Here is a 16,380-nt window from a genome sequence, read left to right on the forward strand (position 1 = left end):
CGCCCTCGTCCCCTCCCCTCCTCCCCTGCCGACTGGAGCGAGGGGCAGGGATGAGCCTGTCCCTCCGGCGCGTCCCCGGCTCCCTCGGCCGCCTAGTAGCGTTTCGCGTGGAAAAGGCACTTTCTCCGTCCGCCGAGATGGGCCCGAATGGGGGCTGCAGCGGACCCGTCCGCGGGCGGCAGCAGCAGCAGCAACAGCCGCAGCGCCGCGGTCTCTGCGATTGAGCTGGTATTTGGGCGGCTGGTGGCGGCGGGGCGGTTGGGGGGTGGGAGGAGGCGGAGGAGGAGGCGAAGGAGGAGGAGGAGGAGGGAGAACCCCGTGCAACGTTGGGACTTGGCAGCTCGCCTCCCCCTGCCCAAGGATATTTAATTTGCCTCGGGAATCGCTACTTCCAGAGGGGAACTCAGGAGGGAAGGCGCGCGCGCCTGGAGGGGCAACGCGGGGACCCCTGGCCGCCGCCGCCGCCCGCCTGCGCCAGACTCCAGCCCGGGCGGCGAGAGATGCATCTTCGCTCCTTCCCGGCCACGGCGGCTGCGAGGAGACTTGGCTCTCGGAGGATCCGGGCTGCACTAGCGCCGGACGCACTGCCTCCCCCCCAGGGCATGAAACGCCCGTAAACTCCGGCCGGGGCCACCTCCTTGGCGCAGCCGCTGCGTCCCCCTTCGGCTGCCCCTCCCCGGCGCGGGCGGCGGCGTGGTGTTTGGAGTCGGGGGTTCTGCCGCCTCCAGCCCTGTTTGCATGTGCGGGGCCTCGGCGAGGAGCCTCCGCCCCCCACCCGGTTGTTTTTCGGCGCCTCCCTCTCCGCGGCGGCGGCGGCGGCGGTGGCGGCGGCAGCATGGCGAGCCCTCCGGAGACCGAAGGCTTCTCGGACGTGCGCAAGGTGGGCTACCTGCGCAAACCCAAGAGCATGCACAAGCGCTTCTTCGTGCTGCGGGCGGCCAGCGAGGCGGGGGGCCCGGCGCGCCTCGAGTACTACGAGAACGAGAAGAAGTGGCGGCACAAGTCGAGCGCCCCCAAACGCTCGATCCCCCTGGAGAGCTGCTTCAACATCAACAAGCGGGCGGACTCCAAGAACAAGCACCTGGTGGCCCTCTACACCCGGGACGAGCACTTTGCCATCGCGGCGGACAGCGAGGCGGAGCAGGACAGCTGGTACCAGGCCCTCCTGCAGCTGCACAACCGGGCCAAGAGCCACCACGACGGGGCCGCGGCCCCCGGGGCAGGAGGCGGCGGGGGCAGCTGCAGTGGCAGCTCGGGCCTCGGCGAGGCTGGGGAGGACTTGAGCTACGGGGATGTGCCCCCAGGACCTGCGTTCAAGGAGGTCTGGCAAGTGATCCTGAAACCCAAGGGCCTGGGTCAGACAAAGAACCTGATTGGCATCTACCGTCTCTGCCTGACCAGCAAGACCATCAGCTTCGTGAAGCTGAACTCGGAGGCGGCGGCCGTGGTGCTGCAGCTGATGAACATCAGACGCTGCGGCCACTCCGAGAACTTCTTCTTCATCGAAGTGGGCCGTTCCGCGGTGACGGGACCTGGGGAGTTCTGGATGCAGGTGGATGACTCTGTGGTGGCCCAGAACATGCACGAGACAATCCTGGAGGCCATGCGGGCCATGAGCGACGAGTTCCGTCCTCGAAGTAAGAGCCAGTCCTCCTCCAACTGCTCCAACCCCATCAGCGTCCCCCTGCGCAGGCACCACCTCAACAACCCGCCACCCAGCCAGGTGGGGCTGACCCGCCGCTCTCGCACCGAGAGCATCACCGCCACCTCTCCGGCCAGCATGGTGGGCGGGAAGCAGGGCTCCTTCCGCGTGCGCGCGTCCAGCGACGGCGAGGGCACCATGTCCCGCCCGGCCTCGGTGGACGGCAGCCCCGTGAGTCCTAGCACCAACAGGACGCACGCGCACCGGCATCGCGGCAGCTCCCGGCTGCACCCGCCTCTCAACCACAGCCGCTCCATCCCCATGCCTTCGTCCCGCTGCTCGCCTTCTGCCACCAGCCCGGTCAGTCTGTCGTCCAGCAGCACCAGTGGCCACGGCTCCACCTCGGACTGCCTCTTCCCCCGGCGCTCTAGTGCTTCTGTGTCCGGTTCCCCCAGCGATGGCGGTTTCATCTCCTCGGATGAGTACGGCTCTAGTCCTTGCGATTTCCGAAGTTCCTTCCGCAGTGTCACCCCGGATTCCCTGGGCCACACCCCACCGGCCCGCGGGGAGGAGGAGCTGAGCAACTACATCTGCATGGGAGGCAAAGGATCCTCCACCCTCACCGCCCCCAATGGTCACTACATTTTGCCTCGGGGTGGCAATGGTCACCGCTACGTCGCCGGGGCCGGCCTGGGCACCAGCCCAGCCCTGGCCGGGGATGAAGGAGCTAGTGCAGCCGATCTGGATAATCGGTTCCGAAAGCGGACTCACTCGGCCGGCACGTCCCCTACCATTTCCCACCAGAAGACCCCATCGCAGTCCTCGGTGGCTTCCATTGAGGAGTACACGGAGATGATGCCTGCCTACCCGCCAGGAGGTGGCAGCGGAGGCCGCCTGCCCGGCTACCGGCACTCCGCCTTCGTGCCCACCCACTCCTACCCCGAGGAGGGTCTGGAGGTGCACCGGGGCCACCACCGCCCAGACACCTCCTCTCTCCACACTGATGATGGCTACATGCCCATGTCCCCAGGAGTGGCCCCAGTGCCCAGCAGCCGCAAGGGCAGCGGGGACTACATGCCCATGAGCCCCAAGAGCGTGTCTGCGCCACAGCAGATCATCAACCCCATCAGGCGCCATCCCCAGAGGGTGGACCCCAATGGCTACATGATGATGTCCCCTAGCGGCAGCTGCTCTCCTGACATCGGAGGTGGGCCCAGCAGCAGCGGCAGCGGCGCCGCCCCCTCTGGGAGCAGCTACGGGAAGCTGTGGACCAACGGGGTCGGGGGCCACCACCCTCACGCTCTGCCACATCCCAAACTCCCCGTAGAGAGTGGTGGCGGCAAGCTCTTGTCTTGTACTGGTGACTACATAAACATGTCGCCGGTGGGGGACTCCAATACCAGCAGCCCCTCCGACTGCTACTACGGCCCGGAGGACCCCCAGCACAAGCCAGTCCTCTCCTACTACTCGTTGCCAAGGTCCTTTAAGCACACCCAGCGCCCTGGGGAGCTGGAGGAGAGTGCCCGGCACCAGCACCTCCGCCTTTCCTCCAGCTCTGGTCGCCTTCTCTATGCCGCCACCGCAGAAGATTCCTCCTCCTCTACCAGCAGCGACAGCCTGGGCGGCGGGTACTGTGGGGTCAGGCCCGATTCTGGCCTCCCGCACATCCACCATCAGGTCCTGCAGCCCCATCTGCCTCGAAAGGTGGACACAGCTGCCCAGACCAACAGCCGCCTGGCTCGGCCCACGAGGCTGTCCCTGGGGGATCCCAAGGCCAGCACCTTACCTCGGGTCCGAGAGCAGCAGCCACAGCCCCCGCTGCTGCACCCTGCGGAGCCCAAGAGCCCAGGGGAATATGTGAATATTGAGTTTGGGGGGGATCAGCCGGGCTACTTATCCGGTCCCGTGGCTTCCCGCGGCTCGCCTTCTGTCAGGTGCCCATCCCAGCTCCAGCCAGCCCCCAGAGAGGAAGAGACTGGCACTGAAGAGTACATGAACATGGACCTGGGGCCGGGCAGGAGGGCCACCTGGCAGGAGGGTGCCGGGGGCCAGCCAGGCAGAGTGGGCCCCACACCTCCTGGGGCGGCCAGCGTGTGCAGGCCCACCCGGGCCGTGCCCAGCAGCCGCGGTCACTACGTGACCATGCAGATGGGCTGTCCCGGTCAGAGCTATGTGGACACCTCACCAGTTGCCCCCATCAGCTATGCTGACATGCGGACAGGCCTCGTTGTGGAGGAGGCGAGCCTTCCGGGGGCCACGGCCGCCCCTCCCTCCTCATCCTCGGCGGCCTCGGCTTCCCCCACTGCGCCTCAAAAAGCAGGGGAGCTGGTGGCCCGCTCTTCCCTGCTGGGGGGCCCGCAGGGACCCGGAGGCATGAGCGCCTTCACCAGGGTGAACCTCAGCCCCAGCCGGAACCAGAGTGCCAAAGTGATCCGTGCGGACCCGCAAGGGTGCCGGAGGCGGCACAGCTCTGAGACCTTCTCCTCGACACCCAGTGCCACCCGGGCGGGCAACACGGTGCCCTTCGGAGGGGGCGCTGCAGGAGGGGGCAGCGGTGGTGGCAACGGCAGCGCCGAGGAGGTGAAACGCCACAGTTCTGCTTCCTTCGAGAACGTGTGGCTGAGGCCTGGGGAGCTCGGGGGAGCCCCCAAGGAGCCGGCCCAAGTGTGCGGGGCCGCCGGGGGTTTGGAGAACGGGCTTAACTACATAGACCTGGATTTGGCCAAGGACTTCAAGCAGCGCCCTCGGGAGCGCCCCCCTCAACCACAGCCGCCCCCGCCCCCGCCCCCTCATCAGCCTCTGGGCAGCAGCGGGGGCAGCTCCACCCGCCGCTCCAGCGAGGATTTAAGCGCCTATGCCAGCATCAGTTTCCAGAAGCAGCCGGAGGACCTCCAGTAGCTCGACTGGACATCACAGCAGGTGCGTTTCATGGTGACAAGGTCAGAAGACAAAACCGCTTTGAACCCTGTGCTGCAATTCTCTTCCTCTTTGCCTAGGCCCCTTTTCCTCTCCTTCCCACTGCTTCCTTAGGGGGTGCATTCCCAGGATGGGAGAGGTTAGGGCACACAAGGTGTACTCATCCCTTCCAACACCACCCGGCTCCCCATGACACTTGGCCGGTGGTCAAATAAACCTGTTGGAACAGCGGCCCAGGAGGCCTTTTTCATTTGAGGTTCCCAAGTGAAATACTTAACCGTATGATTTTCAAAAATATATACCCTACACCAGTGCTGAGGCTTGTGAAGTCCCTGTATAAGAACCTTGTTCTCTTTATTGAAGTTTTCTTTTGACTGTATATTTAGGTCAGTCCCTAGAAGGAACAGACGAAAAAATACTGGTTAATACAGGGTCTAAACCAAACCCTCCACTTGAGATAGTTTCTTGGAGCTCTTCAGGGTGATCTTATCAAGTTGCTCCGTGTCCTTTAGTTCTGTGATTTCACAATACCAAGGCAACATAAATAGCAGTGGAAACATCAATTTTTATTCCTGCTGCCCTAAAACGATTCAGGAGGAAGAGCTTATTCAGGCTTACATATTTAGAGAGACATACTTGCCTGCTTGTGACTCTCTGTAGAAAGTCATCATGGGTGACATTCTCTTTTTGTTCCCGAACCAGGATTTGTGAAACATTATTCACACACCGACCCACCACCTCACAGGCATGGCTGTTTTCATACAGGGCATGCAGTGAAGTCTGCTGGTGTCTGAGACCCATTATTAGTTAAGAGTTATGGAAATTCACCCCAGCGTGTCTGCCTTACCGTTGTCTGTTCTTGCAAAGGCCTCAGGGAGACATCACCCAGATCGTTTGAGGACTACCGCACATCTTCTGTAAAATTACTTAACATTTTTTTGTGTGTGGAAGAGAAAGTATTGAGCTAGGGGAGCGCAGGGGTCTGGTTTGATTTTGCATTGAATGTTAAAGCCCCTTCGTTTGGGGGGCATTTCTGGTTGGTCTTTAAAGGCAAGAGTAGACACCTCAGTAAATGTGGAAACTTAGCCTGTTACGTCTTCTGTGGCTAAGGCTCTACTGAAAATGAAAAACATTTGTAATAGGAAATCAGCCTGTCCTTCATTCCGTTGAGCCTGTTTTCTGGTGGTCATAATTGTGGGAAGAAGAGAGGAGTGCAGTTTGCAAATAATGTGATGAGTTGGCAATGTAGAAGTTTCCAGCATTTGGAAACACTTTATTCTGACAAACTGATTATCTTGTGATAGTCTTTTTGATATTTGCTTCACAGAATGAGCTTTTAAAAGCATTATTCTTCATAATGTGTGTCCATTCATAAGAAATTGTGCATTGGGTTTCTATTCATAGGTATTTGCTTATCATGTGGCCTCAGTCTCCTTGATTCTAACAGCCTCTAATATTTGACCCCTATCCTTCTCTGTTTTCTAGAACAAGACATAGATATAAAAACATTCCGACTGAGATTTTAGAGGATATATTACACAAAGCATTATTTGATCAGTATTTAACCTTTATTTTCATGAGTCACTAGACGAGAGATTTAATTGTATATATCAACATCAGTTAAAAACTTTGGTTATTTTTAAATGATAAAAAAAAAATGCTTAGGGGAAAACCCCTCTAATCCTTTAACCATTTATGCTGCAAAGTGTTTCATTTATAAAGTAATGAGAGTTTGAAGGAAAAAAGAAAAAAACCCAGCAGAACCAACATTGTGGCCAGAGGGGAGATGAAAGAGGACAGGAAAGAAGAAATTCTCCTCACCTGCTTTCTTCGGTCGAACCGGTCTCTTTTTATGTAGAGTAGAAGAAATAATATTTGCTCTAAAAGAAACTGATGACCAAATAGAGTTTTCATCTTTTCAAGGGGCTTTAAAATGCAATCCCCTTTACGTGGAGGGCACCTTAAAAACCAACCAACCAAAGCCAAACGATCTTCTGAGCTTTCTTAGGGAGAGTATAATATTTTGGAACACGCATATAGTCATATCCCTAATAATCTGGGAGTAGCAGCACACCATGCTTTCACAGCACCATGGCAGAAAAATTCGACAGTGCGTATTGTACGATGTAAATGGCGAGATGAGAGGTGTGTGCGGGTGTGTTTTCTGTGAGGCACCGAATGCTGCTTGGCCCGCTTCCCATCGTGAATTCTGCTCACCTGCCTCTGCCCTGTTGAGTTTAAAGACAGTCCATTCTCCTCTGAAACACAAAAGCGGACCCGCCCCTGGCAAACAACTTTTCCCAGGAATGAGTATGCTGCTTTGTGAAAACATCCTTTTCCTAACTCCCTCGGCAATTTCTGTCTTTGCCTGCCTTGCTGTTGCTCAGGTAAAACCTGAAACTGGGAAGGAATGAGGCGCGCTTCCTCCCCCCCCCTCCCCGTTTTATTAAACATTGCGGCTTCTCCAGTATTTTTCTCTATTAAAGGAGAACATTTGTGAGGCAGCTCAGGAGCTCAGAACTGGTGGTTTTCCTTCTGATTGACCTCATGGCAGCTCCCGGGTTTTGTCAACCTGTGTCTCCTCGGAGTTCTGTTTTTAGTTGTTTTCCGGCATCCCCTTCTCCCCTGTTCTTTGTTTCCCATCTCTTGTTTCCTGTTTCTGGCGTTGTCTTGTTGTGTGTGTGTGTGTGTGTGCGTGTGTGTGCCTCATTTCAGAATCTCGCAGTCCTTGTGGCCTACTCTGCAGAGAGTGGGTTGAGAGCCCAAGAAAGAAGGCAGAAAGGACACAGCAGCCCAGTTTTTCAATTTGTTTTTTAGTTTTGAAACTGCAGCTCCGGCACATAGATCAGGCTTTGGCAAAGGCACAGACCCAAGCCACCCCTTTTAGGTCCCCCCCCCCTTTTTTTTTCTTTTTTGGTCATTTTGTTATGATCCCTTCAAAAAAAAAGGGAGGGGGTAGCATTTCTTTTCTTTCACTGCATTTCCTTGGGATTTCAAGGATTCCTACCTCCACGACTACCTCCCTCCTCCTCCCTCCTTCCCTTCCCCTCCCTGTGTGGCCTTTTTGTCTGGCGCATACCGTCTCAGCTCTGGCACTTTCCCGTTTCCCGGGTCACCTCCGCTTCCTGCATTCCTCCCTATTTATTTGGCACTTGGCTCCCCTCCCTCCTCCGAGCCCCTTGAGCCGGGGGTTGGGGAATCTGCAGCGGGGCTGAGGCCGCCCTCACAAACCTCCCACCCCGCCCACCTCCGGTCGCCTGGGGGCGCCGGGCTGCCTGGCCCCGTCCCCGCCCCGCCGGCCGCGTGGTGGTCGGGAGAGCCTGCTGAGCCCCGGCCCCTCGGTGCAGGACTGGCTCTGGGTGGGCGGGGCGGACGGGCGCGGATTGGCTCCCGCCAGAGCCAATCAGCGCGAGCATTGGCAGTACTGCGGCGGGCGTGGGGTGGGGCCTCGAGCGGGGGTCGGGCGGGGGCGGTGGGTCCGGGCCTCCGTCCGGGGTCTCCGCGGTAGCCGGCGGGCTGGGCATCGGGGGCGCCAGTCGTCTACCTCTGTCCCTCCACCTCTTCCCTCTGGAGCCCGCGGAGCTGAGCCAAATGCGCGTCTCTCCCCCCGCCACCCCCCCCCCCCCCCAAGCCCGGAGGATGTTATGCTCTCAGCCTTATTCGTGCCTCCAGCCCAGAATCCCAAGAATGAGAAAGTCCAACCAGCCCACTGACAGAGGCCGGAAACACACACTTCCTCTTTTTTTTAATTGAGAAAAATCCAGGCCATGACCATGTGACATGCCCCATTTTGTTTCCCTCCTCTCTTTACTACGGTTTACTACGACGCCACGTTCTTTCATCTTCCTGTCTGGAAATCCAGGAGCACGTGGTTGTAGGATTGATTGGGTTGGCTCAAGATTCTTACATTTACGTCCCTTACTAATGGGAGGGAGGAGGGGGAAAAAAAACGGAGGAGGAAGTACAAGTGCTGTGGCTGGCACTGTTTGGGGAATCATTCAGGAAAAACTCATTTGGCTGGAAATTGCATTAGGGTCAACACTATATATCGAGCGGCTGCAGTTCGAAAAGCATGGAGCCAGATAAGATCAACAAAAACTGACCCTTCTAGGCCCAGGGGAGCTCCCAGTGAAATGAAAACGCCGGATATAGCTTGCAAATCATGAGAATCTAGAGATTCATTGCAAGGGCCTGGGTAGGGTTTGGTACTGAGGTTGGGGGAAACGCTGCTTAAGCTCTCAAAACCAGGTTTGTTTTTTTGACCAGTGACAGCTCCAGTGAAAGATCATCAGGGGAGACTGGCTACCTTCCTTAAAGCTTGCTAGGGTTGTGTTGTGGCCCTCACATAAGCAACAGCATATGAGATGTATTACTTGAGGGGATGGAAAATGTGTTCAGATCTATCCTTTCTAAAATAAAGGAAAATAAAAGAAACCCTCCCCTTCCCCTCTCACCAGCCAGCATCCCTCATGCATCACTGCAGCATAAGCCCCAAAGGCAGCCGTTTTTTCCGTAGGTGTAAATGTAAGGAAGAAGCACCGCCCTGATGTAAATGCCATGCCTCATGCTGTTCTGAGCTGTGGGAGAGTTTCTCTGTTCCAGAAAACTTTGAACATCTAACAATCTTATTAATCTCTGCTCTCCTTGAAGTAGCATTTTAGGTTAAAAAAATAAATCCATAAAAAATTCTATATATTGTAGTCGTTTCTCTGATTGCCCCCCCCCCCCCCAATGAAGACTATCTCCAATATTGCCTACAATAAAGGACTTGCAATTCAAAAGTTCATGTCTGACCCTTGCTTCTTCCCTCCCACCCCCGGAGTGGTGGGGAGGTTATCAAAATTTCTGGAAAATAGCTTTATGCTATCTTCAATGATGGAATGGAAAAACCAGTTCCTGGAAGCCAGAGATCTTGGGTTGTAACACAGCCTGTGCCCTTCACTAGCTAAGCGACCTTGGGCAAGTCACTTAATTTCTCGGAACCTATTTCCTCATCGGTAACTCGAGAGTTTTGTTCTAAATTATTCTGACCTCCTTTGCAGCACTAAACATAGGAGTGTTTTGGAGACAATAACTGATATTCTTTAATGGGTCAGTTGTAATGAGGATTCTTTCTGAAGAAGCTGTTGATGGGGTCATAATGAAGTGCATGAGAATATTCTGTTTCGTCCTGTTCTGGCTTTTGGATCACTCTTAATAGTTTTGATTCAGGACCTATTTTAACCTTTCTGGTTTGGAGGGGAGCAGATTTTAACAGACCTTAAGACAAGACCTCCAGACTGCACCAGTCTCAAGTTTTCGAAACTTTTCTAGACTGAACTGGGCTCCTCCTCCTCTTTCCTTGTTGAAAACTCAAATGTGTGTGTGGGGCGCCTGGGTGGCGCAGTCGGTTAAGCGTCGGACTTCAACCAGGTCACGATCTCGCGGTCCGTGAGTTCGAGCCCCGGGTCAGGCTCTGGGCTGATGGCTCAGAGCCTGGAGCCTGTTTCCGATTCTGTCTCTCTCTGTCCCAAAAATAAATAAACGTTGAAAAAAAAAATTAAAAAAAAAAAAAAAGAAAACTCAAATGTGTGTGGGAATGCAAGTCAGCTGCTAGTTTCTTGCCTCCTAAGGTCAACTGTTGGAAGCATCCCACCCCACAGTACAGGTCAAGCTTTAACCAATCGATGCCTATGACATTATTCTGTTTCTTCTCTTGGAAATCACCCTTTCTTATGTGGGTGGTCTGCTTATGGATAGTGTTTCTCATTTGTACCGTCAGAATCCTTCAGTGAGGTATCAGAGAGGAAACCTGAGAGGGCAAGTGAGGACTATAGGAAATCTTTTATAATTTTTTGTTTCAGCCTTGTTAGGTGTGTGAAAAGGCCCCGTATTTCTCTTGCTGGCAGCCTGAGTGTCACCTAGCTTTTTTGTGTGTTCTCTTTTCCAATCCTTCTGCTACCTATCCTGTATATTTCTTAGCTGTATAGCATATTAATGGTTTTTTTTTTTTTTTATTTTGGTGGGTTGGTAACTTTAGGATAATGGGACACCTCACAATTACAAGGATTTGTTTTAAAGAAAGCTATTCTCTCAATTATTTCCTCCTGTTACAAAGTTACTGGAAATTGTATTCAAGGAAAATTGCGTCTTGTGAATTCAGTTTGAAGTCAGTTTCACACTAAAGATTCTGCAACCCTCTTTGCCACATCTACAATTATATACTTGATTTATTATTTCCTTATGAGTCCGTAGCTATGCGTCAGACTCTAAAAGCTCTTCTTAAAATGTTCTTGAAACATGTTTAGAAGTTGTAATCACGTTGAATTTTAATTTAACAGAATTACATTCTAGTATTGGCATGGGATATAATATTAGTATGCTAATTGCCAACTAATGAAATAGTTGCCCCCCAAAAAGTTATCATAAAGCTTTTTTGAATGATAGCTAGGAAATATCATCTACTTACTTCCATTCTTGTCTTGCAAGGTGGGGTTGGGAGTATCTTGCCCGTTCTTGATTCACAGAAAAAAGGAAAAGATAGATTAGATGGGTGTAAGGTACTGTCATCTATGGGGAAAGGAACATTTCCCATTTTAATAATATTCTTGCTTCAGGCTCTGCTATAATCTGTTTGTTAAAATAGAGTTGGTTGGATAAACGGTATTTGTGCTTCCTCAATGAGCCAGTGATCTTTGAATAATAGAGCTTTTAAAAATGATGTGTTGATGTTGAAAAGGCTGCTTTTCTTTTTCAACCCTCTTTCTGTATTTTCATTAATGATGGCAGTGGAATTGAATATGTGGGTCAGGCTATAATTTTAATTGGATCATTGCATCTGTCTTCAAGCGGAGAGGAAATTTTGTGGTTTTATTACCCCCACCCTGAATGTTTTATTGAGTAATGTTTTACTGAGTGAACATTCATTGTTTTCCTTTTGCCATTCCTTGTTTGCTCGTTTGTTTGTTCCCCACTCTGTGTCGTACCTTCTGCCATTTACTCCTGGTCCTGTTTGAGCCAAACCCACATACATTGGATGCTAATTGGTTGGGCTGTAAAGAAGATGCCGGTAAACCCAAGTTCATAAACTTTTCCCCCTTGTTTTCTATTGACCGAAAAATACTTGGATGCAAGTTCTCTGATCTGCCCTGACATATTTAGGTCATGCTGCTGAATGAACAGTATCACTTAATCTTGAGAAATTGATAGTTGTGTTATGTTTGTTGAATGATTAAAGAGACACCCCCCCTTTTTTTTTCTGTGAACGTGGATAGTGTGGCAAACAAATTATATTTTGCACAAAAAGTCATGATGCTTCTTTTTAGGAAAGTTACAATCCATGCGAGGTGGGCAAAAATTTGAGAAAAGACATTTATAAAAATATGACAGTTAAAGGTCTGCAAAATATTCATTAGTTACTCTGTCTTCAACTATTATTTGTCTTTTATTCTCTCATGATCATTTCCCTGTTCCCTTTTCAAATTATTTGAAGGGCTCATTAGGATACCAGAAAATAATCATACTTACCCTTGAATTTTAGGGATTGTGGAGATAATCAGAAGAACTTTAGCTTCTCTGGTACAAGACCAGAGGCCGCCTACCTCCCAAACTCGACATACATGATCTGCCCTCGGCCTAACAGGCCCCAGACCATGTTTTCTTGCTGGACCCTCTCCCTCTTTTCCTCAACATACACCACTGAGCACCCACGGTGTTCCAATAGCACATATTTTCTTGTAAGCCGATGGGGGTGGACCCATGAAAGTGGAGGGGGGGGGGAAAGGTGGTGAAGGCAGTTCAAGTAATTACCAAACTTCTTATGGCACAGCTTATCTGGGGGAAAAGAAACAAACCAAAAAACAAGATTCAGAACATGAAATCCATGAAAGTCTCATAGCCTTATGGGGTGAATGTGCCCATCTACCTCAAAGGATTATGCTTTTCTCAGCCCTTCTAACCCTGCCTTCCTGGCTGGCAGTAACACCAGCATAATTAAATAGCTTATAAGGCTGTTGAAACTATTTGGAAGAGTGGCCCATTTTTGGATATTCAGCCGGCAAACGTAATATTAGCAAGAAGCAAGAGAAAGATCTCTTTGGCTCTTTTGTGCAGGCGAAGCGGCCAGGAGAGGGGGTCCAGGTGTTACAGGGACCAGAGTTCATGAGGACTTGCTGGAGGTTGGGCCGCATTACGAAGCCTGGGGTGAAGGTGGAGGCTGCAAAAGAAATTGTAAAAGTCTTTTCTTTCCGTCTTCGAAGTTCTATCATTCAAGGACTTTTTTTCCCCCCCCTTCGGGTGGGTGGTTTTTATTTTTAGTAGTGACAGGCTTTAACCCTCTGACCTCTGGTTCCTGTGCCTGCTTCTGGCTGGAAGTATAATCTCCTTTGAGGTTTTGTCATTGCTGTTTCTTCCGTGTGTTCCCTTGCACTCTCTCTGCTTTGATGATGGGCAGTCGTATTTGTTTTTAAGGTTAGAGTCGTTTCTTACGGGAACAAAAAAAGCATTTCTTTTTTAAGACCACCAAGTCTTAGGATAGCTTGCCGGATCTAGTCACGTTATTTAAAAAAAAAAAAAAAAAAAAGTGTCGGTGTGGGTAATTCGTGCGCGTGCTCTAAGTTTCAAGCAGTTGAAAACATTTTTTTTTGTTGTTGTTTTTTTTAAGGTATGAAGTGAAAACTAAGCTTCCCTCCCGCTCTTGCTCCCCAGGTCGCCTTCCCCTAGGCCACCATCAATGCTGGATTTTGTTTATGTTTCCAGAGATGAACTGCTCATAAATTTTGAAGCTTAGTAATAGGGGGTTGGTTAAATGCCCAACTGCTCCAAGTCTTCCATGGAAGAACATGCTCAGATCCCCCGTTTTTGCACCGAAGGAACACAGCAGAGAGCATGCCTCTTACGAGAGACTCACTGCCTTTTTTGTTAAGAGGAAAAAAGAAAAGTACTCTTTACTTTCCTTGCCTCTTGTGACTCTTCAGGACGCAATATAAAAAGCATAATCTAGTGTAACCCAGCGATGGAGGGAAAGCATTAGTTAGGAAATGATCTGCTTTTCTAATTTTGAAGCGTTTGTGCAAATTGATTATGAAGGGAAAAGGGTCTCAGTCTTCAAAGTGCAAGTCTTTATTATTCTGTTTTCTCCTCAGGGCACTTCCATGGTAGCTGGCCAGCATTTCCCCGCCCCCTCCAATGGAATGAACAACTAGTTCTTAATATAGTGTGGTAGGATTAACTATAAAGGTTAAAGATCCTTTTGAAAGCTTTCTGGTCACCCAGGTCTCCTATTGGTGAGAGTTCAAAAGAATTAATACTTTCTATTGGAATGGTCTGAAAGATTGGGGAAACCATTTCAAATTCTGGGAGCAGGTTACTTTAGACATCATAATCGCATGTAAATAATACAATAAATTGCTTTCGTGTTTTCCTCTCCTAGTAACTTTGGAGAAAGTGAGTGGAATCTGTTCCGTCTCCTGAGGAAATGTGTATCACTGTGTGTATGACAGAGATAATCTCTACTTTGTACCAGAGAGGCAGCCTAATGGTTAGACACATTTATGGCTGATGTCCTTCCTGATTGTGGTCCAGGTATGGTATGAATAGGAAGGGGCAGTTCTCGTTACAAAATAGAAACTTTCGAGAACACGAGAACAGATAACATTTAAGTCGTAATTACCAATATTTTTTATCATTTTTGGTGACTTGTTAATAAGAATATGCTAAAGGCAATAATACCGGGTTTTCTTCCAGATCCTCTGGAGTGAGGGATGAAATACAACATGCAGGAACTTTTAAAACAGCTGTTAAAGAATTTAATATGGGAAGCAAGCTAATTTCTTAGGTGTATGCATCATTTGCCTTCATTAGGTGTACGCATCATTTGAGCTGTAAGAAACCACCCCAAGACCTGTTGCCTTAAGATATCTGTCATTTGTTAGATCCCAGTCCTGAGGGCTGGGGAGCTGGGCTGCGTTCAGCCGGGCAGTTCCTGTCTCACCTGGGTAAACTCCTGTGGTTGCAGTTGGTGGACGGTTGGCCGAGGGCTGGTTGGTTTACAGTGGTTTCCCTTACTTGTCTGGTGGATGATGCTGACCCTTGCTTGGTGCCTGCTGTTGGTTGAACCAGAGCGAGCTAACCCAAAGTTCGCGCAGTCCTTGGGTGAGCAACCAGCCGCAGCCAGAGGGGGCAGGAGTGCACAAGTACTTTTCAGTGCTCTGCTTACACCACTTTTGCGACTCTCCCATTGGCCGGAGCAAGTCACAAAGCCGTGCCCAGTTTCAAGGGATAGGAAAATAGACACTACTTCCTGATGGGAGAAGCCATTGTTTCTGACTTCTCCAATGTATGAGCGTATGTATACGTGCAGTTGTTCATACCATCATTGACCATGTATCAGTTGCATGTTGAACATTTAGAATAAGGTTATTCTTAAATGTGTATAATGAACATGCCTAGCTTTGGGTGAAACATCCCTGATTCCCTTTGTATGAAGTGTTATCGCTTTTCTCCTTCTAATTTTTCTCTGAAAAACACAAAAGCTTAGAAGGTCTCCACAGACTTTTATTGAGTTCATACTGTGAGCCGGGCACTGGGGACGGAAATAGGTGTGCCCCTGCCTTCCTGGTGCTTGTAGGAGGCAGAGAACAAAGACGTAAACAAGGAATTTCATTGCTGCAGAATGTGGTACGATGAGGAAGAAGGACACGGTGTTACGAAGTAGAATAATGGGAAACCACTTTAAATGTGGGGACAGGAAATGATTTGAGAAAATAGTACATAATATGGTTCTATCATTCAGGTTTGTGAAAGGAGAGCAAATATTTTTATATCACGTGTTCATGGGGCCAGGTACAGATTCAGATCTTTTTTTTTTAAGAGTTTGATTTCCCCCTTGAGATAGGCCTCTTATGGAATGAGTGAAAGCTGGAAGTTCACCTCTAAGAAAAACATGAAAAATGACTCCTGAGGTTTCTAGTATCAGAGGCTGTTGTGGACTACACTTTCTAACAGTCCTCAGGCAGTTCACACAGTCTTGGCGATGAAATGGGGCAGTAGAAAGGGGCCAAAGCCACAGGGCATCAGGCATCTTCCCTCTGCCCCTTCACCAACACCACCCTCTCCCCACGCATGTGGCAAGCTGGACCAGAGCAGAGCTTGTGCAGAGAACTAGACTTTTAGTGGGGAGTGGTGGAGAGTAACGGGTGAAATGGAGTCCCGGACTTTTCGACGGTTTGAAAGGAATTTTCCCACCTGAGCACAAACGTAGACTTTGGTAACACAGAGTTGCTGGTTCTTGGGGAGCAAATGCTTGATGGTTGGCAGTATCCGAAGGCCAACCCTGTCCCAGATCTCTTACCAGGCAGGATTTCCATTTTTCTTACACCAGAGCCTTGAATGCCTTAAACGTTCCTGAGGTCAGAGAACAAAACAAAACTGGGACACTGGGTAACATATGTCACATCGGGAGGAGGGAAGGGAGATCCCTAAAGTGTTTTGAGGGGCTAGTTGAGTGGTGTATTTATATCCTGATCTTGACAGCTTGCACCCACCCCCCAGATCCTCCTTGGCCTGCCCTCTGCCCCCTTCCCAATTCCAGCACACTCTTTGAACCGCAGTTAACAATACCTTCCTTTCAAAGCTGATCTCCTTCCCTCTGGTTAGATTAAGGTATATAAATATTACATTTTTTTCCCTAAAGAATGGGTAATGACTTTACTTCTGAAAATATTTTACTTTCGCTGGGAGCGTACCCTGGAAGTCATTGGGATTATAATGAAAACTTTCCCTTTTGCTAAGCTTTTCGTGTGTGTGTGTGTGTGTGTGTGTGTGTGTGTGTGTGTGTGTGTGTG

General features: G+C 50.6%; 1 protein-coding gene across 1 annotated transcript in view; it reads left to right on the plus strand.

Moving 5' to 3' along the window:
• The first annotated feature begins 311 nt into the window (after positions 1-311).
• The window catches only part of IRS1 (insulin receptor substrate 1), a 63,994-nt gene continuing 47,925 nt past the window's right edge, over positions 312-16,380 (plus strand). The window contains exon 1 of the mRNA XM_040450852.1: positions 312-4,561. Coding sequence (XP_040306786.1) covers positions 836-4,540 — 3,705 coding nt within the window. The 5' untranslated portion in view covers positions 312-835 and the 3' untranslated portion in view covers positions 4,541-4,561. The remainder of the gene's footprint in view (positions 4,562-16,380) is intronic.

This window comes from Herpailurus yagouaroundi, unplaced genomic scaffold, assembly GCF_014898765.1.
Source record: "Herpailurus yagouaroundi ecotype Mexico unplaced genomic scaffold, PumYag 202, whole genome shotgun sequence".
In the NCBI taxonomy this organism is placed as follows: Eukaryota; Metazoa; Chordata; class Mammalia; order Carnivora; family Felidae; genus Herpailurus; species Herpailurus yagouaroundi.